Raw genomic sequence first — 23,493 nt, 5'->3', positions numbered from 1 at the left:
GGCGGGGGCGGGGGCGGGGGTGGCCGGGGCGGGACCGGGACTGTGGCAGCGCCGGGGCGGTGGGGGGGGGTTTGTCCGGACAAGGAGGCGGCCGGGGAGAGCCGGGCAGCAGAGCCGCGGGGGCTGCGGGCGAGCCCCTTTTGTGCCGTGGTTGAGGGATGCTAATCGGGTTTCAGCAATTCTTCTCGGGCGGCGGTTGCTGCTCGCCGGTGCGGGGCTGCGGGTCTAGAAGCTGGCGTAAGGCAGGATCAACCCCTTCCCCCACCCCCCCCACCACCCCCCTCAAGCCGTGCCCCCCCCCTCCCCCGCCTGGCTCCCGGCAGCGATGGGAGACCACGAGCAGCCGCCCAGCAGGCCAAGAGCGGTGGGAGGAGGTACCGTGCCACCGCCTTGCTTTCCAGCAGCTCCTGACATCGACTCCGAACGCCTCAAATCGTCTCTGCAGGCAGCACTGGGTGGGGGGGTGTGGGGGGTGGGGTGGGGTGAGTCTGCAAGCAAAGTGAGTTTGGGGGTGGGAACGCTCAAACAGGGCTCATCCTGGAAGTGCGCGCCACGCATGGCCTCCAGGAACGGCCCCTGGTGAAACAGCCGCGACAGACCACCAGCTTTTGGTTATTGAATACGTAGTTTATTGAGCTGGGTTGACTAAATTGCCAGTGGGAATACCCCACCCACCCACCCCCCCACCCACCCCCCACGGCCCCGTCACTAAGCCCCCAGTGCATCACTGGTGAAACTGCAGTTGTGCTGTGATGGCCACGGGTGTGGGAAGAACAGCCCTGGCTGGCCAGTGTCGGATCCATCGGGAGAGGGTGAGGGAACCGACATCCCTCCCTGAGCAGTCCCAGGCATAATGGAAATGTCTCCATTGTTCTCCCCATGGCAGGCAACAGAAAAGGGGAGTGAAGGACCCCTTAAGAGTAGAAATGTCTGGGATGGCCATGCTGATGTCCTCTTTCCTGTCCCTACCTGCCCAAGGGACCACAGAGCATGGATCACCTGGGTCCCAGCAAGCTGCCCCTTTCCGTCCATGTGCACAAGGGGATGGGACAGGCAGGTGACACTTAGCCGGTGACTTGGCTCAGACAGCGGGAAGGGGTTCAGCTACAAGACGGTGCTCAGCATACACACGCAGGATCACATATCAGTACGGGACGTGGGGCGTGGACCAGTGCGGAGCTATGAAACCATAGGTATACAAGCCAAGAGCTGCTCACACCTTCCAAAGTGCTGGATCACAGCTCAGGACCATGTTGTTGGCTTGGAGGCAACCAGAGATATGGGAACAGCTGCCACAGGAGCGACTTGCAGGGCGGTCAGGAGCTTTAGGTGCAAAAGAGCCCAAGCCTTCTCCAGAGCAATCCTCTGGGAGCTGTGGCAGCGGGAGCAGGGAAGCAGAGGTGCCCAGTGGATGCGCTGGGTGGAGGGGTAGCTGGGGTTGGCAAGTCCCCAGTGCCCACACCAAAGCAAAGAGCAGGTGGGAGCTGAGAGAAGGAACACCTTGCAGGAGCAGCCCTGGGGCTCTGCTTGCCCCAATTTCAAGTGCTGTGGCTGATGTGGAAGCACCGAGGGAGAAGCTGGGGCTGAGCTTGGTGGCTCAGGTGACCAGGATGCCGCATAGGCACTGCCCAGGCAGTCCCTGCCCCCGGCTGCTGGAGAGGGGACAGTTTTCCTCCCAGAGACCTGCAATGTACATTCACACAGGCAACCACAGTACCTAGTCTCCAGTAGCTCCCCATGGTCTCACAGGTGAGCTGTGGTAGAGCTGCAGGTCCCAACCCGAACCTGGTCTGGGGCAGCAGGAGCCCTTGGCCTGTGCTTGAGGACTCAGTAATAGGCGCCGAGGAGAGTTGAGACCTTGTGCAGGAGCTCCTTGTGGTTGGCGTGCAGGGGGATCCTCTTGTCCAGCACCTGCCAGCGGACGCACAGCTCCGGGTCGCAGCCTTGGAGGAACTGGAAGGGGACCAGAGACATCACGTACATGCTGCTGGCGCGGGGACGTGCCAGCCATGCTCAACAGCACCTCCAGTCCCCAGCCTCCTGCCCTTTCTTTCTGGAGCCCCCGTTGCATGCCACCCCATGTTCTTCCTCCAGTGCATGAAGCTGGAGGAGCCCACTTCTTGATGAGGATGAGATCTGGGTCTGGAGAACTGTCTCCCCTGCCCCACGCCTGCTGAGAGCCGGGTCAGGGAGCTGTGGAGGCGAGGGGCCCATACCGAATTCAGCCGCTTCATCTCCACATCGTTCTGGTTGTCGAAGTGGACACTGACGGCCACCGTCTCGACCCAGGCATTATCCGTGTTGCGGGGGTCATCGAGGTACCCCTTGTGTACCTGTGCAGAGTGAAGAAATGCCACATCGGCAGAGCCCTCACCACCTCCTTGTGGGCACCGAGAGGCCCTGGGGGTGGTAGGACATCACCCCACAGCTCCTCTGCCCCCCTGGAGACCAGCACCCTGTTCCCACTGCTGCCTGGAGAGCAATCGCAGCAGGCACAGACGCCGGTGTGTGCAGCCCACCCCCGGGGTCCCCGGGCTGCCCCACAGACCCCTGTGCGGTGCGAGGCCATGTCTCCACATCCCCCAGCCATTCCTCCCCAGTGGGGGCGGTGATGCAGCCTGCCCCTGTGCACTGGGGACACCCACCTGCCCCTATGCCGCCGTGATGTCCACAGGTACTGTGGTGATGCCCCCGTGTAGCTGTACTGCTGTGACGCCTACGTGCCCCTGTACTGGGGTGATGCCCCCACACCCCCGTACCGCTGTGACACCCGCATGTCCCCCACCTCAGTGCCTTGTTTCAGCAAGTTCTGGAACTGGGGCCAGAACTCCCGGCGCAGGATCCACTTGAGCTTCAGTGGCAGTGTCTCGCCCGGCTCCAGTGACCCCTGCGCCAAAGCAGATGTCAGCCATGGGGCCTGCCATCAGCCGAGCCTCCCTCGCTGCCACCAGCTTGGCCATCGGGTGGTTGCCACCACTGCAGAACACGCCACAAGCTCTGGTGGGGGGAGCAAGCCCTCCCTCTTCTCCCAAAAGGCCTCAGCTGTGCCCCAAGCACGTGTCTGAGTTTGCCTGATTCAACATCTGGAGCTCTGTCGAAGGAGGCTATGCCAACAGCTTATGTCATGAAGGATGTGTGAGAACTGAAGCCATGGAGGAGGAGGAGGGAGAAGCGGGGGTCAGGGTGGGTGGGGGTATGTGATGGGACCACCCCAGCACTCCTGGCAGCACAGCCCCACACTCGAATGCTCTGCGGGAGGAGCAGAGGTACCTCCTCGGACAAGGCTGTGGCACCCATCTTGTGTTTCTCCCTTTTCTGCAGGGCATCCAGCCATCAGCTGGTCCCCACCTCCCCAGACCCTTCAGCGCCAGCTGTTTCCACCAGCTCTTACCCCAGGCAGAGCCCAGACATCTGACAGCGGGTACTGGGCCACTAGGACTTCCAGCATCTTCTTCAGGCTCTTCCTTATGATGGACCCATCCAAATTCCTCCTCCAGCTGTGAGAGAGGCCCCTGTTACGCTGCAGCTGGACTCAGCCCCCCCCACACTGGCCCAGCAGCAGTTGAATGGGCAGCGGTGGGTTTTGCCAGGTCCCAGTGTCTCTGAGATGGCTTCGTGCCCACTTTTCCATTCCGCTTCCCTAGCCCTGTCCTGGAGCAAGGACACCTCTCCGTCCCCTCGCGCTCACCGGGTCACAACGGGGTGCAGGGCATGGTTGGGCCCAAAGCAGTGCAGCCTCCCACGGCCTCGCAGCCCCGTCCTGCCCATGGGGTTCCTGACGGGGAGAGAGCGAGCGGGCTGGGATGGCACCAGGGTCCCTCTGTGCACCCCGTCATGCCGATCAAAGCCCTATACCACTTCCCCAAATCTCCCACCACTGCACTGCACCTCTTCTGGGGTGCAGGGTTTTTTTTGCCGGGGGGGAACAGCCCTGAGGATTATCCCATTATCCCTGCCCCACCATTAGCCCTAAGGAAGCGGGAAGAGGATGGATGCACCCAGGCTCCCCCGGATTCTCCACCTCCCCCGTGCTTTGCCTACAGCCGGGCGTCCCAGCTCCCACAGAGCCCGTCCGCCCCCATGGCGGATGCACTCACAGCGGCAGCCCATCCTGCACGGCATAGAGGCCGTGGAAGCTCTGCCGGTCGATCAGCCCATCCATGGTGTTGTAGTTGATCTTCAGGAGAGACTCCAAGGAGCTGGGGGCGGGAGGCAGCCCGGCAGGGAGGGCTGGCTGTGCCGCCCAGGGGAAGGGGCAGGGGAACGGGGAGCCGCGGGGGGGACACTCACGGGCTGAATGGGTCCTGCACAGCCATGTCCTTGTGGTCGGCCGAGTAGGCAGGAGGGTCATAGAGCGGGAAGTCCACCTGCGGAGCACGTGGCCATGTCAGGTCACCCTTGCGTCCCTGCTCTCGTGGCAGGCAGGGACTGGGACCCCTGGGGACTTTTTCTACCCCAGTCCCTTCCTCTGCCCGGCTCATGGCATCATCCTGCAAGGCACGTAGGGTTCCGGGCTCTGCTCTGGGGCAGAGCTGGTGGGCTGGTGCCTCTCATTCCTGCTCCAGTGGAAGCCAGTGCCAGGACCTGTCCCTGACCCTGAGCCAGCCGCAATTCAGGAAATGCAGAGGCAGGTGGTTGTACCCTCTGTCTCCCAACCGAGCACCCCCAGGCATCCCTAGCGCTGCAGATCCCAGCAGGAATGATGCCCATTCACCTCTGCTTGTCCCTGGGATGGCCTCGGAGCAGCTGCTCCAGGAAGCCACTTGTCCCAGCGCTGGGGAGAACAGGAGCTCTCAAGTGTGACATGGGTGCAAGGATGGGTCTGTTCCTCTTCCCACCACTGGTGGGTCTGCCCCATGCCCCTGCCTCCCAGCCCTGCTGCCCAGGGTCGCAGCTCCTACCTCCCAGGGCACCTTCTCATCCGGCACAGGGAAGCGGAGGGTGTGAGACCCTGGGTACAGGAGGTTTCGGGCAAGCACGTGGTACGGGGGCCGGCTCTCCTCGGCTTTCCCCTCCAGGTCAACCTCCTTCGTCTCCGAGGCTTTGCTGGAGCCTGCAAGGCAGACACGGACAGCGAGGCCCCGCAAAGCGGGATCTTGAGCCCGGTGCTGCAGACCAGGGCTCTGCTGAGGGTGCTGGCTGGGTCTCTCCATGGGGATGACGCTGTCCCCTGAGGACCTGGCCCCCAGCATCCCTTCTGACAGACCCCAGAGGGACAGGACTTGTCCCCCGGGGATGCTGCAGTGGAAAGCTTCAGCCATGCTGCAGGGAGGGCTCTGGAGTGGAGGGTGGGAATGGCCGCAGGTGGGGCTGGAAGGCCTTGCAGGGCCCCCAGACCTCCCCGGGCCAAAGGACCCTCTGCCTTGCTGCTTGACAGAGGGGTGCGAAGGGCTGCCCATGCCAGCACGGCGCCCCGGGTTTCCCTGGTGCTGCTGGGGTGGGGACGGGCTCCGCTTACCCACGGGTGGCACGTCCTCGCCCGAGCCAAAGCCATTGCCCTGCAGCGCCTGCATTATCCACCTCAGGGCCTGGGCAGTCTGATGGACCTGTGTGGGAGAGGAGGAGAGGAGAGGAGAGGAGAGGAGAGGAGAGGAGAGGAGAGGAGAGGAGAGGAGAGGAGAGGAGAGGAGAGGAGAGGAGAGGAGAGGAGAGGAGAGGAGAGGAGAGGAGAGGAGAGGACCCTCCCAGACCCCCGCGTCCTCCCGGGTTCCATTCCTCAAGTACGGCAGGATACGGCCCTGGCAGGAGGCACTGCTGCCCTGGGCTCCTGGCTGTTCATCCCCAGGGTGGCAGCCATCCTCACTGTGCTCTGATGTTCGGCTTGGAAAACCACCTCCAGAGAGACAATTTCTCAAAGCAGGTGGAAATGGAAGTGGAAAACGGCAGCCATGCTGCGGCGGTCTCAGAGAGGGGATGCCAGGGCCTGGTCCTGCTCCCCAGCCACCCCACTGCTCGTGCTTTACGGGGAGGGGGTGGAGAGTCCTCCATCTCCAGAAGGTCTGGAGGGTCCTCTCAGGCCAAGGAGAAGAGCAAGGTCAGATCTAACTGCTTGGGGTGACCAGTGGAGGCAGGGCTTCATCCCACCACTTCCCACCTTCATCCTCTTCAGTTTAGAGTCAAACAGATCATTTCCCATAAGCCCTTTCCTCTTGGATGCCATTGCTTTGGCAAGGAAACTCAAACTCTTTGAAGGGGGATTGATTCAGAAGGGCTTTCTCTTGTGCTCTGGTTCAGTTGACTCAGCCCCTGGAAAACCCCACCTTTCTTAGGCAGTTGCTCAGCTTTTGCCTCACCTGGTCTTCTAGAGAGACCAGTCTCTGCTCCACCAGCCCCGTCCTCTTCACCCGGTCCAAGTCCAGCAGCTCTGCCAGTACGTCAACCCTAGTTGACAGTGCAGAGAGGAACCCCCTCAGCAGCCAGCCCTGCACTAATCCCAACTCTTCCCTGCCCAGGACACTGGAGGACAGAAGGATGTCCCTGTCTCAGGAGTGCTGGTACCTCTCTGCAATGTCTCGAATCTTCTGCTCCGTGTTCTGCTTCTCCTGGCACTGCTGGTGCTGCAGGTAGTTCTCCTTCAGGTACATCTCCCAAGAGAGGAGGGCAGCTTCTTCGTTCTTCTCCAGCTTCTCTTCTGCCAGAGGAAGGGGACGGCAATGCTGTCAGATCCCTGGGCATCTCAAAGCCCAGTACCGCGGCCCAGACACCAATCCTCTGCCTTGGTGCACGGTGCCATGCCCCGGGGAGGGGGAAATGGGCAGGAGGGAAGATGCTGGTCCTCACTGAGCTGTTTGTGGTGTGTGGATGGCCTGCGGAGCAAGCATCGCCGGACCAGGATCTGCAGGTGGTTGAGGAGGATGAAGGGTGGAGGTGCGGGCGGGCGGCCATGGTACTCCTCAATCAGATCGTGCCGCTGGAACTTCCAGATCTGGTCCGTGTGCTCCTGGACCTGCTGGAAGGTGTAGCTGGGGCAGAGCCCAGGCGTCAGCAGTGCCATGGGGATGAGGGAGCACATCATGTCTGTATGGTGCCCCGGCTCCTACCCGGCTCCCTGATCAGCCCTGGCCACTACTTGCTACTACTTCCACCATATCTAAAATCCCCCCAAAGCACCCCTGTGCTCTGGTCAGCATGTGCCCCAGGACCCTGCTTGCGCTTTCTCAGCGTACGGTGCCCTGGCCATGGCCAAGCCTGCAAGCAAAGCCAGCTCCATTCACTGTCAGGACCATGGGGCCAGGTCAAACTCACTTGAACATGGCGATGAGGAGGTTGAGGAGGAGGATGTTGGTGAAGAGCAGGTACAGGCACAGTAAGATGACCGTCAGCCACTCTGGGAAGATAGGTTTCTTGCTGTCCTCATTTGTCTCTGGGCACTTGGGCTTGTAGGGGTCGGTCCCATTGGGGCTGCACTGGTCAATGTTGAAGTTGACCCCTGCAAAAGAGCACGGCAATGACCCCGCTGCCGCCAAACCTCACGGTGTCCCACGTTGTGCTCTCTGAAAGCGGCCAGTGTCAAGGGACTGTAGCACCGGACAGGGATTTGACCTCCATCTGATTATCCCAGGTGCTCTGCTCACTGCCACCAGCTTTGCAGCTGTGGCACTGAGCTGGATCGACTCCTCCTGTGCCTTTGCTAGCGTGCTCTCTTGACCGCTTGGGCAGGTGCAGTCCCTGGGTTTGCGTTGGTGGGACCGCTCCCAGCGTGCCGGAGCAGGGCTCCAATCCCACGCCCCACCATTGCTCCCTCCCAGCCTTACGTTGCGCTCGGAGAGGAGTCCTGTGCAGGAATTCCACGGGCCAACAGGCAGGAGCTAGGCAGGCTGCGACAGGAGCTTGGTACCCCTCAGCCTTGTCACAGCCACCCTGCTCATGCCACGTGCTGTCACGGGCCGGTGTCCCTTACCATCGATGTAGGAGGGAATCTGGCCGAAGATGGTCAGGTAGGAGTGGTAGACCACCCCACGGAAAAGCCACTCCACGCGTTCCTCGTTGTGGATCAGGATGGCCTGTTTGGCAACCCCAAAGGACACCACCCACACTGCTAGCAGGAAGAGGAAGAAGAAGACATCCTTCAGCTGCAAAGACAGAGGGGAAGCAAAACTGTGTCCTGGAGCAAACCCCACTCCAGGTTAGGATAACACGGGTGGCACATCCACCCCATGCAGGCATCCAGCTGCTCCAGCTGGTCACCCTGGCAGGACAGAGGGGAGCTCTCACCATGCGCTTCACAATGATGATCTTGGGCCCCAGCGTTTTACTGACTGTGAAAATGTGCATCAGTCGCAGGCAGAAAATGATAAAAGCCAGGGACAGTATGATGCGCCCGGGATATAAAGTTGACGGGATCAGCCTGGGCACAGAAGAGAGGAAAGGAAACATCTCAGCGCCACCAGTGTGGGGGTTTTTCTGATCTCACAGCATTACATTTCTACAATATCGGTGAGCTGCCCCAAATGCTGGCTGAGAGTCGCGGCGTGAAAAACATCTCTCCTAAAAGCAGCTGAAAGCAGAGGCAAATTGGTCAGAAACAATCACGTGGCCACAAAAATTTTCACTGGCCTTTGGAAGAAGAAATTGCAATTAAGAAACCTGCACGGTTCTCACACTAATTTTGTCGCCTACAGCAGTGGCTTGAGCGTGCGCATGGCAAGTGACTCTGCAACTCACCTGCAAGCCAGCCCTGTAATAAAGACTAGGATGGCGCAGACATCCAGCTTATTCCAGAAGTCCTTGAAGTACAGGGAAGCCATTTTCACAACCCCAAACCCATCTGGATCATACAAGAGCTGTTGGGAAGAGAAGAGGGGTTGGTGTTTCAGTGAAAGCCTTGTAAGATACTCATGTGCCTTGTAGAGGGGAGGAACCACACAGACCTGCTGGCCATTACCGGACCCTCTTGCTTACCCCAAGTTAACCTGAGCCTACAGGGTTTTCTATAGGGCAGGAGCATGGGGAGAGGTACCTGAGGCATGGGGGTCTTTAGTCGGGTGGAGAAAGGCACTGAGATGTTGAAGCAAAAGGTGAAAAAAAGCAGGTGTCAAGCAAAGCCTGGGAATGCTTCTGGGAATAAATGCCCAAGGAAGGAGGCGGTCCCTCCATCTCCTGATGGTTTTGGCTCAAAACAGCATGTCTTTCTGCAAGAACCCAGGGCCAGGCCAGATGCAGCCGAGGACATTCTCCGGCCTCAGAGACAGGGGGATCTGGCAGTCCCTTGTGCTGGGACCTCTCTGAATGGATGGTGACATGAGAAGCAGCATAGGAATGTGAGCTACACAGGACCTTCCAGGAACACCTGGAGGGGTGTCTCTCCCTGCTCTCACCTCCTCCCAGCCTCTGCTCTGCCTGCCCCGTACCTGGCGGGTCTCCTCACACACCAGAGAGAAGAGCCAGAAGTAGACAAGGTACTCCCGCCAGGACGGTGACGGCTGGAAGTCAACCATTAGGACGTAGGCGAAGAGCAGGAGGAAGGTGAAGTAAGAGAGGATGTTCATAAGGAAGATGACAACAGGTGCCGTGAAGAAGGCTCGGAGGCGCGTCAGGCAGCCTGCGGGCTGCAGTCTCTTCTCCCTGTGGGGAGCAGGGGTGGAAGTGGGGCTCAGATGCTCAGGAAAATGCCACGGCAGCTTCTCCCAGCCAGCCTTGGTGTACGCATGCCCCGGCTGCAAGAAGTACCTGAAGGTGATGAGGCTGGTGTAGAGAAGTGGGAAGAAGAGCATGCAGGCAATCACCCGCCAAAGCCCATTGTCCACGCACATCTTCCCCCACCAGACTTTGGTTAGAAAGGCCTGTGAGGAGGGAGGAAGAGGAGCAGTGGTTACAGAAGCGCCCCCCATCAGAATGGGCCTGCAGGGCAGAGCCCCACCACTGCCAACAAGGAACCCTGGATCTGGGGCACGGGACATTTGGGTTCTTCCCCTCCAAGCACCACTGCTGGGAGCCCACCTGGACACCCCCATGGGACACAAAATTCATGTTCTTGGCCTCCAATGCCAACTGCAGACAGGTTGTCTTCCCCCAGGCCTCAGAGACACGGGTGAGGAGCTTCTGGGCTCTCTCTTCATCCTTGCGGTAGCAGTCTGTGAACACACCTGGCCAGGCAGGGACCAGGCATTCCAGGCTGAGCTCTGGGGTGCTCAGCAAGGTGCCCGCAGGATCACACTTCGCAGCAGGAGCTGGACATCGCACCACGCAGCGGCACCCTCTGCGCTCCCACCACCACCCAGGCACAGCCCCCGCCGCACCACGACCCCGACTGTGAGGAGGGGATCCCCGTTTGGTACCATCCATGCCACCCAGCACCCCCAGACACCTCCAGGACAAAGCCACCCGGCCCCGCAGGGCGTCAGAGCAGTGCTGAGTTGCTGGTCCCACTCCTGCTCACCGATCGCCTTCTGCTCGTACTGCTCGGCCAGGGCCAGCATGTCATCGGTGGTGTCAGTGTCTTCCTCCTCCTTGGCGAGCTCCTTCAGGATTTTGCTGCAGGCCAGCGCGGCCACCATGCAGTCCTGGCTCTGGAGCAGAAGAGGCCAGAGAGAGCGTGGGGCTCTGTGCCCTGTCCTGCAAGTCCCAGCAGTCCTGCCAGGCCCTCCACAGCTCCCATGGGAGAGAGGGAAGGAGGGAGTCTGCCCCGAGGAGACCGCTGCTCAGGACGGACAGCTTGCCATGACAAGGGCCGAGCTGTGCTCCCCGCTGGGTGACACACCGCCACGGGGAATCCGGGGACTCCCCTGCTCCCCATGGGAAGCCATGGGTGATGGGACAGTGTGACTCCACGGCTCTGCACGGCACGCTCACCGTGCCGCCAGCCACCCTGCCTCTTGGCCTGGGGATGCTGTTTATGGGTGGAAGCCTTCTCCACCCCAGCTGCCGTGCCCCTGTGTCTCGCCCGCGGTGTGCTGAGCCCTCTCTCAGCCTTTGCAAGGAAGAGCAGACTTCTGGCCCAGCATGTCACCTCTGCCCGCAGCGTTCGTTTTGGCTGGGAAGGGAGGGATCTGGCATCGTAGTGTGTGTCTGGGGATGACCATCAGGTTCATCCAGGCTCACTACCTGGCTCCCTTTTGGCTGGGGATCAGGCTCAGGTGCCGCCATGCGCCAACTCGCCTGCTGTCCCAAATGCCAGCAGGTGCAATCTTTCCTCTTGGGGCTGGGAGGTTTGGCTCCATCTGAGCCTCTCAGCTGGGACCGACAGCTCTGGGCTGTGATACCTGGGCCCAGATGATTTCTGCCAGCTCCTTGCGGTTCTGGACCACAGCCCAGATAAGCAGGTCGCGGACTGGGTCCATGGTGAAGATGACTCGGCCAGCAGAGCGCTTGTAGAGGGACCGGAGACTTGACCCCTGAACCTGCAAGGCGTGCAATGGTCAGAGCTGTTCCCCCCTGCCAAGAGGCTGCAGAAGGCAGACAGCCCCTCAGCACAAAGCCACCCCTGAACCCTGGGTGCCTGCTTCCACCACCCACAGAAGGGCCTCTGCTGCAGATATTGGGGTGACCAAGACTGGACTCATCCTGGAAACACCACTTTTTATAGGGCCAGTATCATAGAATCATAGAATTGTCTAGGTTGGAAGGGACCTTTCAGATCATCGAGTCCAACCATCAACCTCACACTGCCAAAACCACCACTAAACCATGTCCCTCAGCCCCACATGCCCATTCTGCCCAGTGCACCCACCCCACTGGGTCCTGCCCACTGGAGTCACGCAGCCACGTGGTGTTGTGGGTGTAGGAGGGTGGGAGTTGCACCTTGAATGTGAGGCAGATGACTCAGACATGGCTTTAAGGGAGTTTAAGTGGGATTCTTGAGCAGGCAAGAGAACAGAGGCCCAGCTGCAACCTCCAGGATGGTTCCCTGAGCCAGCGTCCCCCTTCCTAATGCAACCTTGCCACCACATAACCTGGAGATGCGTACATTCAGCTTGATGTGTGGGACGGGGATGGAGAGCCGGGGCCGCTCCGTGTGCTTGGGCTTGGGGTAGAGAGGCTGCGTGGAGCAGCCCAGCAGCTCCCGCAGCACCTGGGAGACATGATGCAGTTGGATTCTTGGCATTTTAGAGCCAGCTGTGTGCTCTCTCTCCTCCAGAAGGACCTTCTGCAGCTTGCTGTGGAAGAGGCAGGATGGGGCCATGTTGTCGTAGAGGTAAACCAGGGTGTCCCAGGTGACAAACTCCTTGAGACGCACTCCCTGCTCCAGGAACAGCTTCACAAACTCTGGCTTGTTGGAGATCAGGGCAGCTGCCATCACGGGGTGGAGATCTGTGGGCTGGCAGGCCAGAGGCAGAGGTAAGGGGCTCCATGGCGTCGGAGCAGGGAGCCACCATGCTCCTCACTCAGATGGGGGAAAGATTTTATCCCTGAGCACACAAGGAGTTTCTGGGTGTGACAGAGCAGCTGGGAGGTACTGGTACTTGTGGGACATTCCCCCAGGACACACTTCTGGGTTAGTATGCCCTCTCCTCTGGCAGTGAAGCCCTCCGCTGTCTTGGCTGCTGGGTGGAAGGATGGGGTAGGGTAGAGGGTAGACCCTCTTTCCCCAGCTCACGAGGATGCACCATACAAATGAACAGGACCTCACAGGCTTGTTCTCTGAGCACAGCTCTTCAGCTGAAGGATCATGGTGCTGCCACCTGGATCTCAGCCATGGGGAGACTGGCTGCTCCCGATGGTCGCCCAGGTCAGCCATTGTGGGGTTTTCCTTTCCAAGGCAACCTTTACGTGTGCTCAGAAATTAAAACAAAGCCTGTGGGCAAGGGGCTACGTGTCTGTCCCGGCAGGAAGGTGCCTGCTGACCTTCTGACACATCGGTCCAGGGCTGCAGCGCCTTGTAACAGCCCGGCCCGGCATCAGCTAATCTGAGAGCCTGCCTCATCCTCCCTTCCCTACAAAAGTGTAGAACTTGTTCAGGCTGTGCATTTTCACACCACCAAATATTTCCTCTTTGGCATCCTTGTTCCCACCAGCCCCTCCCTGGCCTCGCAAAAGGCATGTGAGCTGGGGGAATCCAAACTGTCGAACGAAATAGGAAAAATCCCTTTCAAGTCCCACAGCCCCAGCAGGAAGGACAGAGAACCCGGCTCAGCTTCGACTTTTCGACACTTGGATCGGGCGTGGGATGGCAGAGCTGGCTTGTGCTGCTCTCTGCCCCACTCCGTAGTAAAGTTTGAGCAGGGAAGTACCAGACTGGGTGAGATGAGTTTAGGGCCAACTTGCCATTTGACACGATGGCATGAGCAGCAACCACAAGGCAGAACTGGCAAGGAGTATTTTTGGCCCTAGGTTGGTGGATTGTCTTTAAAAGACACCAGTTTTGAACAAAATAGCAATCGATCACCTTTGTAAACAACTATAAGCCAAATAGGACCTTAACAAGCAACGAATTGCAGGGTGTGCTCACCTCTGCTTTGGATGTTTGAGTGCGCTTTTGGAAGGCAGGACAGACTAAGAGCCCCTGGGAATGTGGTAGGAGTTTAGGGTCCAGGAGAAATGTCCTCAAAAACTCTGCCTAGGCCCAGCCAAGGTGAACAGTGCCCTCAATACCCGCAGCCTTCAAGTGGGACCTGACAAGCTGTAAGCCTGACCGGACAAGAAGCACAGGTAGTCCCTTACCTTCCACTCATGGTCGTCCGTGAAGATCTCACTGCGAGCAATATCCACCCTGTTCCAGGCCACAGCTAACTTCAGCTGATGGTCCCAGTTCTCATGGCCAAAATGGTCCTGGTTTCGGGATGCTGCATGCAAAGTGCATGTGTTAGAATAGAGGGTCTGTTACGCACAAGAAGATACCACCTGGAAGCCTCCCTGGAGGTCTGACCCTTTGGGAGAAACATCTCTCCACAGTTAGTTCAGCATCACAAGGTCTGGGGACTCCTTTGGTGACCCCATAAGTCAAGCAGCTGCAGGAGGTGACTTGTGACCCCCACCCCATTCGCCTTGCCCCATCCTCCCAAGCAGATCCGCACCCCTCACCTTTGAACAAGGCCTGGAGGATGGCCACATCCACGTCCTGCTGGCCATATTTGCCCTCTCTGAAAATGGTCAGGAGCTGACGGCTCCGCACTATGTCTTGGATCTACAAGGAGAGCCATGGGCAAGGAATCAGCAGCAGCATCTCCTCCCTGCCGCTTCCTGCAGACTCCTGTCCTGCGTGGGGCAATTGCTCTCTCCCCTTGGGTTGCCTGCAGACCCCCTGCACTGTGTGTCCCAGCCCAGGTGGGGCTGGTCCCAAATGGTACCTCTCTGCCAAAAGGGAGCGGGCAGTGGAGGAGCAGAGCTTGAGCCCTTGGGGTGCCACCAGGACAATGCAGAACATGGTTGGGGGTGATGGATGGTTGGTGGAAGATGAGCTTTAAACTTCACGCTGGGAGCCTTGCCTTCACGCAAGGACCCCTGGGGACCCCTTTGATCTCCACAAGCTCTGTGAGTGGAGCTGTCTGCCTGTACAAGGCTCACCTTCTTGGTCCACTCCACCAGCTTGCTCTCAGTGAAGAGCTCATAGGTGTCGTGGAAGAACACACTCAGCTTCTTCTGGATCAATGCAATGGTTATCTTGGACACAGGCAGGTTGGCCACCTGCGCGATGACATCGGCCACACGCCCAGACCCTTCCACAATCACACAGGGGGTCCCGTTGGTGATGGCGTTGTAGATGGTCTGCAACAGAGCAGAGAGGCTGGTCCTAAGCCCACCCAGAGGCCAGCAGACCCTCTGCGAGCCTGAGACCCAGGCAGCTCCGCAGCACTCCCTGCTGCTCCGCAGCCATCCAGTCCGGCTGCATTTCACCTAGTGTGGCACCACGCTCGCACCAACACCGAAGAGCAGCACCCCGGGCAAGGAGCTGCTCCCTCCCACCACCACCTCCTCTCAGCTCTGCTGGGAGCGAGCAGGAGCAGCTCCTTACGTCGAGTGTCCCGGGGCCTCCTTCCAGCACCACGCACACGATGGGGATCTTGATGGCGACGCCTGCGGGGAAGCAGAGCCCAGGGTCACCTCCCTGTGGGGCAGTCCCCTCCCATGCAGCTGAATGCGGTCCTCTCTGAGCAGTGGGGTGTGAAAGGCAAAGTGGGAGCACTACCCCTGACATGCCAGGCTCCAGGAGAGATGGGAGATGATCTCCTGGCAGTCATGCTGCTGGAGCACGTGTGTACATGTGTTGGAATAGAAGATCATTTGCACAGCGAGAAGACACCACCTGGAAGCCCCCTTGGAGGTCTGGCCCTTTGGGAGAGATGACCCTCCCTGATCAGCTCAGCATGACAGGGTTTGGGGGCCCCTTTGGTGACCCCATAAGCCAAGCAGCTGGCAGAGAAAGGTTCTTTGACTTGTGTCACTGAGGAACCAGGTTCCACATTTATCATGAGAGTCCTCTCAAACACCTTGCTTGGATCCTCCAGGGAAGCCACACAGCCTCCCCGCTCACCAGAGGCCAGATGGGCACCCCTTACCAAGGGATGTCCCATGCCACTTTGTGCCCTCCCCTGCCTCAGGCCTGGCTATGCGTTGCCATTACCTCCTTTCACCTTGGTCTGCTCTGAAATGAACTTCTCCAGTCTGGTCCTCAGGGTGATTTCCACCCCGTACCTCCCGTGGGTGCCATCGTCCACCAGGATGAAGTGGGAGTGATTGCTGTCCAGGCATGACAGGCTGCCTTGGTTCTCCTCATCCAATACGTACTCAGCTGGAAAGCCACCCTGTAAGGTGCAGGAGGAGAGACTCTGGGAAAAGCCTGGCAGGGCTGGAGAGGAGCACCAGATGCCCAGAGCAACCAGCATGTGGGACAGGAACAGGCCAGCACACGGGGACAGTCTGGTCAAACAGCTGTCCCTTGCCCCCTGCAGTCTTCACGTCAGCCTTGCCCCATGCTCATCTGTCTCTGCTCCACCTGCCCTCACACCCACAAGGGTCCTCCCAGGAGAAGCGCAACACCTACGCAAGACACTGGGTAGGGTAGAGGGGCTTCTCAGCAAACATCAGCCCGGGACCATCACTCCTGGTGCAGCTGGGTTTTACCAGGGCTGCCAGCCACAAACACGTTTTGAAGGACCCGTTCCCACCACGGTCCTTGGCACGACTTCCCCAGCAGTCCAGGCGTAGGCAAAGCAAACGCATCTCCAACTCTGCCTGGCTCACCATGGGGCAGATGAGGCTCTCTCGGTTGTACACGGTCCCCCAGGTGGCTATGCCAATGGTGACAATCTCGCCCTCCTTGTGGCTGCCGCTCAGGATGAAGTCTCGCACTGCTTCTCCCACCTGTTTCATCACACCAGCGTGGGACCCCCCTGTGATGATCCAGGCCCCTGGTGGTCAGAGAGGGGCTTGTGAAGGGAGAGGTTCTGCTCCCAGCAGTCTCCTAGCATCCCCCTATCTGGCTACAGGAACTCCGGGTTCTCGGAGATGCTCCATCACCCAGAAGATGTCTTCCCTCTCCACTACATCAAGCCCTGGTAGCACAGGAGGTGCCTTTTTCAGCACAGCGTTGCACCTCTCAGTCCAGCTCCCTCTGAAACTGTTTGGTGCAATTGAGCAACAGCAGTTCATCCCTGGTGGTGGTAGTCCAGACACGGACCTACAGGCCTCCTGGGCCAGCTTGGCATCTCCACAGCAGCCCAACTGACTGAACGTGGCATGGCCAGATGATAAGCCCCTCTCCCGCTGCAATCGCAGGGAGAGCCTCTGCATCTCTTACCAGTGGTCTGGGCCACTTTGACAAGCCCTTGCCGGAAGATGTTCTTCAGTCTTGGCTTCATGATGAAGTTTTTGGCTCCTCCGGTGACTGAGATGAGCAGGTTGGGTGCATCGAGGCCCCAGTGCTGTGTCATGAGGTGGTAGATGACCCGTGGAGGGGTATCTGAGGAGACGCGCACATACTGCAAAATAGGGAGTATTGGGTAAAAACAACAGGGTCAGGGTAACAAGGCATCTCCGCCACAATTTCTCCTGTCCCAGCAAAGACCCAGGGTCTTCCCACGCCATTTCGCAACAGAGTCCTCCCCAAGTCTTTGGGCATGAGCCTTCTCCCATTCGCTTCCCTGGGACCAAGCATTCCCAAGACGAACCTAAGGATGAGGACAGGGAACAGCCACTCCTTGAAGCGTGGGCCTCGCAGCATGAAGATCGTGTTTGTGGTTTCAGAAAGGGACTAGGTACAGGGCTGGGAGAGACGAGGGATCCTGTCCCACCTCCCCTTCTCTGCTTGGGTCAGTGTTGCCTTTGGGGCATTTCCATGCTTTCCTAACCTCCTCTCATTCGGGAGGGAAATACTCCCATTTCATCTGCCACAGCACGACCTGAACACTGGCTCCCCATGCACCACAGGTGGGAAAAACGGATCACCTTCCCCGTCTTCTGCCCCAGGCCCGTGAAGTGGATGTCACCGAAGGCATCTGTCGGCATTTCCTGGATGTGCCTGCTGGGGTCCCACTCCTTCCCCAGGAAGATGGGAGGTTTGGCAGCATCCTCCAGGTGCTGTTCCCTGAGGTAGCCGCACTCGCACACAATCCTCCTGAAACACAGGCCACCAACTTTGCCCCAAACAATCGAAACCCAAGAGGCAAAGGCCCAGCTGGCCCTCCTGCCTCAGCCCAGGCAGGAGGTGTTGGCGTTCTCCTTAAGAGAGGCACCAGCATCGCCCACCCAGCTTGTCCTCCAGCTCAGAACTTGTGCAGAAACAAAGGCACCGCCTGGGGGGAAATTTAGCCAAATTTAGCAAATTCGGTTGCTCTGGATAAGGCCTGGATGGAAATGACTGCATGCAAAAGCATGGGAAAGGTTCCTCCCTGGGACACGGGCTATCAGCCATGCGGTGACACGCAGCAGGGTGAAGAACGAGTCCAAAAGGAATTTGTGAATCCCATTGGCACCAGCCCCCTTGACAGAAAGGCGGGATTTTCTGGTGCTGTAGCTTTGTCACCAAACACCCCTTCTGCTTTCCTGGCAGGGGAGGGGAATGAGGGACGGACTGACTTACCCAGAATCTGATGTCCGGGAGCTTTCAACAAAGTAGGTGCACTCTTTCTTCCGGATGTTTTCAGGAATCCATGAGATGAGATTTTCCTGAGGGAGCAGAAAAACTAGCAATGGGTCAGGGTTTCTGCAAAAGGCCAGAAGTTATGCCAGGGGCCAGAACCCCCCAGTGCTTGGAGCATATTTATGTGCTTCTCTTGATGAGAAGGAAGAAAGCTCCATCACTATCTGCAAAGACAAAGCCAGGTGTACTCCAAGAAGAGGAGATAGGAATGCTGGACGGGTACCTCAGATGTCTGGGGGTTTTCTGTCTATCCCTAAGCCTAAAGTGATCTGTTATCAACGGTCCTGTCAATGAGTCACTGGATAACTCATTAATGCTCTTCCGTCATGTGTGGCCAACCGCCCCCTCTTCCAGCATGTCCTGAACTTGCCTTTTCATTGCTGCCAGCGGGGAAATGTGCCTTCCGCCTGCTCTTCGAGACGCTGCTGCTGCTCTGCTGGAGGTTGGGGACCACCTCGAAGTCGCTCATCTTCTTGGGGTGCGTGGCGGGGTCGTCTCCTCTGTCGGGGCACACTTTGATCACTTCGGAGGGTAGCACCTTGGTACGCCGGCCACGCGCGGCCATGGCTGCTGCGTCTTGCCCCGCTTGGCCTCCTCTCTCCTGTTCCTAGGCTGGGAGGTCCTGAACATCTCCATCCTGAGCGCAGCAGAAAAGAAGAAGGATACCCATGGATGTAAAAGCTGTCCTGTCCATCATTCCCTGGGTGGAGAGAGGTCCACGGGAAACCTGCCAGACCATGGTCCTGACACAGGGGCCACACGGGTGGTGAACCATCCCCAGTGTGCCCCAGGGAGCCTGTCAGCCTCCGAAAATTGACCCCACAACGCGCCAGCACAGCTGCTGGCCCACCTGCTCCGCTGCCTGGCCGTCCACCAGCCCGCAGCAATCCTGGCTTGCTTCTGCCGCAGGCACCCGGGATATTTCTGGCAGCAGGCAGAGCAGAAACCAGGTCTCCCAAGCACGGCCCTGCAACCAACGCGCCGGCTGCGGAGATGGGGCACTCCCCTGCAGGGGGGGTCTTGTGCCCCCTGCGAAGGTCCCCGGAGATCCCAGCGCTAGAAGCGAGGTGCACCCCAGCACGCTGCAGAGCGGGGGCTGCAAAACTCCTGAGCCTTCCCAAACGCTTACAGCCCCCGTTGCTGAACTCCTGAACTGCTGAGCCGGGATTGCTGCCGGAGCAGGGGTGGAAAAGGAGCCCCAGGGGGACCGGTGTCCTCCCAGGGGAGCGGTGATTAGGTGACAGAGGAAGAACCCAGGTAAGGCGCCGGTGGGGTCAGCAGGGCTGCGTTTAAGGAGGATTTTGGTTGCCTTTGTGCAAGCCAAACTCTGCATCGCACCCAAGGGTGGGGAGCCCTTGGAGGGGGGACAAGCAAAATCATGGCTACCACTGTATAGCCTTCACGGCTCCTTCCCCCGGGCTCAGCGCTGCTGCAGGCAGGGAACAGCGAGGAAAAGCCTTTTGGGCAGTCTCATAGAATCGTTTAGGTTGGAAAAGACCTTTAAGATCATCCTTGCCGGGCTCCCTCTGGGCCGTACGCAGCCCCACCGACCTGACCTTAGGAGGCAGATTTTTGACAGGCCGACTGTGTGCATCAGCGCAACCCACGGCGGATCTAACTGCTTGAGAAAAAGCTGGCTAAATAAGGTCAAACACAGCCTTGATTCTTGTCCCTGCCCCCCCCGGGCAGGCAGGCTGGTGGGGGTATGCAGCCCATGCAGGAAGGGCTCTCACAACGGGTCCTCCATGGGCACCCCGGGGTGAAGAGCTGATCAAACACCCAGAATATCCGTCCTTAAGGGCTCCGGAGCTAGGGGCAGAGCCGCTCCGTCAGCAGGTACCGTGGGGGGGGGGGGCTACAGCACAAGGACCCTCGCCCCGGGGCTCAGGTCACCTCTCGGCTGTGCAGGTTGGGACAGGGGTGACCCGTGCCCACCCCCTGCCCCTCCACCAGCACGACCCCCGGCGAGGCTGCCCGTACCTTCCCCGCAGCATCCTCCAGCCGCATCACCAGCTCCTCTGCTCCGTGCCCGTCGTAGGGATTCAGCCCCGTGTCCTTCTCCTCCGGCGGGTCATTTTGTCGCTGGGGACACAGGCGACGAGCGGAGAATCGGGCAGAGGCGCCTGCAAGCTGCCTGCAGAGAGGAGGAGATGGCAGGGCGGCTGGCTGCCTCCCAGCAAATCAGGCTGCGGAAGCGGTGCCTGCCGAGACGCCGCAGCGCCCAGGCAAAGCCCCGAGTTTGCTCGAGTTGGCTGAGTCACGCTCCCGATTTCCACCCGCAGCCCCCGGCCTCCCGCTGCCGCCAGCCCCACGCAGGGACAGCCCCTCCGGGCGGGTGTCACGAGTGGGGGATGCTCGGGGGACAGCCGGAGCCCAGCACATGGATGCTGCCGGAGAGGAAAGGCAGCCCAGCGGCTCTTGGTGGAGGCTTGGCAAAGCGTGATGAAAAATCTCTTCCCTAACTATCAATTTCCATCAGTCTGTAAAGGCTATAAAGTCTGAAAGTGTATTAACTTTATTTACACATATAGAAAATATATGGATTAGTTATATATCGCTGTGATGCGATGAGGTAGTGGAATTTTACTGGAGACTTTGGTTTTGTTCAGGCTTAAATAACACAAGCTAAAGGACAGCCCGGCCCTGGAAAGAAGGACTTCTTACTTCTGGGAAGCTTAGAGCTGTCTTATGAAGGATATCCTTTATCTTATGAAGGATAAAGCACAGCTTTATCGCGGGGACAATCATAACACCAGCATCCCGGCCCTTCTGACATGTCTTTGAAACCCTCCCAGCGTCGTCTGGCATCACAGATCGGTAACTCGAGCAAGACTTGACTCCAGGGACGCCCGGGTCAATAGCCAAGCGGCAGAAACACTGCGGAAATAGAGGAGCTTTGCAAAGTTTTACTGTGATCCGCAATTGGTAGCGGGGGCGTTAGCGATTAGCCGAGTTACGTTGTACCTGACTGTTTGAAGGGTGTGAGAACCTCATGTAAAACCACATTCCGGTGCCCCGATTTGGCTGGGACTCCTCATGCACACGAATAAATATTTACCCCCTGTAATTCCCTGCTTTGCACCCCAGCCTCTCGCCTTGGTCAGCACAGGCCAGGCGCGAATTTTTGTGACACAAGCCCCTGGCGAGGAACCTCAACGTCACACCTTTCAGCTGGTGCTTCCCACCTCCCCCTTTCGGATGCTCCTCCTTCCCGTTATGTTCCATGCCCTGAATGAAGCGGCTTCTCCACCGGATTCGCAGCCGCTTAACTTGTATTTGCCGCAAAATTCGCTCAACAAAACCAGCGTTCCTTTTCCTGGGGAGATGCGCTGAGCAGCAAAGCCAGGCCAGGAAGGCAGCCAAGGCAGGAGACGCTGCAGCGGCGAGCGATGTGGCTTAGTCGACTGTGGCTTAGTCGACTGTGGCTTAGTGGCCAGCACAGTGGGCAGCCCCAGGGAGGGCAGCCTGGCGCGAGCCGAGGGTCCTGCAGCACCGGGCTCCGGCCATCCCCGATCGGTCTTGCTGGAGAAGACTGTAAAAGATCAGGGGGCAGTGCCGGGAGATGGCTGGAAGGGAGATGCTGGTTCTCAAGAGCAGGCGTGTCCTTCAGGTGAAGCCCCGTGCCCCGCACCATGCTGCATCAAACCAACAATTAGGGTCCAAAGGGCAACGCGGTGGCACGATCATGGCCTTTAGCTCGCTTTTCCAGCCCGAGCATGTAACTCAACATGGGCCACCGATGCAACGAGTTCTTCTGGTTTCCTTGAACAAGAGCAAACAGCTGAGACATTTTGCCGGGAGAACAGATGCCACTAATATGGCAGCAAATAAAATCCATGTGCAATGCTTTACAGTTCAGTTGTAATTAACTCCACGCTGCCAAAAGAACTGAAGCCAGCATGGCACATTAATTACACATTAATGTGAACGTTCATCCGCTCTCGGCTGGCTAGCTCTCTGGAGACCGGGGCTTTTATTTCGCTTTTGCATACGCCAAAACCACAGTGGCCCGGCGGGAGCCACGTGGAGCCAGCGTGCTGGGGCGCTTCCCGCTGCGCCTCCGAAAAGCCCGGCTAAAACGCAGAGCGAACCCAGGCAAGTGAACATCCATTTGAGACAGCAGGAGGAAGGAGGGAAGAGCACGAAGGACGACGGCCGCTCTCCGGGGGCCATGCCCGCACACACGTCCCACGCCCCAGGTTGAATTCAGCCAGACTGATGTCTCTGAACCAGAAAGCTTTTTCCTGCCAAGAGCAGCAAACCTCCTGCCAGGGCCATGGAGCCTCCGCCGGGATCAGCTCCTTGCTCTGGGTCTCTCCCAGCAGTGCCCATCTGAACACGTTCCATCTCAACATGAGGAAAAACTTCTTTCCTTTGAGGGTGGCAGAGCCCTGGCACAGGCTGCCCAGAGGTAGTGGAGTCTCCGTCTCTGGAGACATTCCAAACCTGCCTGGACGCGTTCCTGTGCAACCTGCTCTGGGTGACCCTGCTCTGGCAGGGTGTTGGACTAGATGATCTCCAGAGGGCCCTTCCAACCCCAGCCACGCTGTGATTCTGTGAGTCCGTGGGAGATCCCTCTCCTGCCGGGGTTTGGTCCTCCCAGAAGCCATCCTTGTGCTGTCCTGGTGTGGCCACTGCTGCTGTGGGTGCTGGAAGTTGTCCCAAGCTAAGGAGGAAGCTCGCTGCAGAGCAAGGGAGGACACATACCCTGGTCTGCTGGGAGAAGAGGGTCCTTCCCGAGTCCTCTCCCCACGCCCCAAAGGCATGGTTTGGGCCAGTTTCTCTAAGGAGTTCCGGTGAAGGACTCCTCCCTTCCAAGGGCCTTTCCTGAAGCGATGCTTCTTGCTCAGTGGAGACAGTCCAGCACTGGGCAGCTGTGGTGGAGGCACCGTGGCCACCAGCCCTTTCCCCGGGCAGGGCCAGGGGCGTATCTCCACAGGGGTGAGCAAACCAGTGCAGAAGAAACCAGGCGCTTCCCACACATCCCCAGCACCGGTCCTGGATATGGTGGCTCGGTTCCAAGCCTTGTCCCACGCCTTGGGCCTGCGGAGAATGGCCCCATTCTCTACGAAGGAAGAGTTAGAAAAACAAACTGCTGAAATTGATTCCTACCGTTCATGGTTTCTCTTGCTGCCTGTTGGCTCAAGTTGTCACCCAAACTCTTGTGATATTCTGCAGGTCTGGTCCTGACACCCAGAACTGCCCCAAGTCCTTTTGAGTCAGCTGGATGGCACCATCAGGATCGGGTCCTGCGACAGTTCTCTCCCTCCCACAGCAAGATGTAGGCACTCTCTCCAAATATTTAAGCCAAGTTTCATTAGGCAGGAGCGGGAGTCCTCAGGGTCTGTCCCTGCAGTGCAAATCCATCCCTGAGATCCCGCTGCTTCCACGGCATTAGTCAAGTTGCAGAGAAGGGTCCAGGAGGTCGGATCCGCAACCCAACATCTTACTGAGGAACAGGCATAAAAAAACCCCTC

General features: G+C 58.8%; 1 protein-coding gene across 4 annotated transcripts; it reads right to left on the bottom strand.

Moving 5' to 3' along the window:
- Positions 1-707: 707 nt before the first annotated feature.
- TRPM2 (transient receptor potential cation channel subfamily M member 2) lies at positions 708-21,886 on the bottom strand. 4 transcript variants are annotated; one of them, XM_054206330.1, is made up of 34 exons: positions 21,457-21,886; positions 19,997-21,426; positions 18,387-18,653; positions 17,957-18,042; positions 17,323-17,491; positions 16,676-16,856; positions 16,120-16,286; positions 15,500-15,680; positions 14,891-14,952; positions 14,443-14,643; positions 13,960-14,062; positions 13,600-13,721; positions 11,906-12,256; positions 11,202-11,339; positions 10,379-10,508; positions 9,940-10,085; positions 9,670-9,782; positions 9,351-9,564; positions 8,665-8,783; positions 8,215-8,347; positions 7,901-8,072; positions 7,246-7,429; positions 6,781-6,962; positions 6,499-6,631; positions 6,294-6,381; positions 5,459-5,546; positions 4,902-5,053; positions 4,291-4,367; positions 4,098-4,199; positions 3,689-3,775; positions 3,392-3,497; positions 2,786-2,887; positions 2,217-2,333; positions 708-1,953 (listed from the first exon to the last, which is right to left on the bottom strand). In XM_054206330.1, exons 3-34 carry the CDS (start codon positions 18,579-18,581, stop codon positions 1,828-1,830), a joined length of 4,527 nt encoding a protein of 1,508 aa, XP_054062305.1. In that variant the 5' UTR covers positions 18,582-18,653; positions 19,997-21,426; positions 21,457-21,886; the 3' UTR covers positions 708-1,827. The 4 variants fall into 4 exon arrangements, with proteins under 4 accessions (XP_054062305.1, XP_054062307.1, XP_054062308.1 ...); XM_054206332.1 differs by lacking the exons at positions 11,202-11,339; positions 11,906-12,256; positions 13,600-13,721; ... (9 more) ...; positions 19,997-21,426; positions 21,457-21,886 and adding an exon at positions 11,044-11,165; XM_054206333.1 differs by lacking the exons at positions 9,940-10,085; positions 11,906-12,256; positions 13,600-13,721; ... (9 more) ...; positions 19,997-21,426; positions 21,457-21,886 and having other exon boundaries at positions 11,202-11,330.
- Positions 21,887-23,493: the final 1,607 nt, after the last annotated feature.

This window comes from Rissa tridactyla, chromosome 6 (assembly GCF_028500815.1).
Source record: "Rissa tridactyla isolate bRisTri1 chromosome 6, bRisTri1.patW.cur.20221130, whole genome shotgun sequence".
NCBI lineage: Eukaryota > Metazoa > Chordata > Aves > Charadriiformes > Laridae > Rissa > Rissa tridactyla.
The sequence above is the reverse complement of the archived record's forward strand: the minus strand, read 5'-3'. Positions and strand labels throughout refer to the sequence as shown.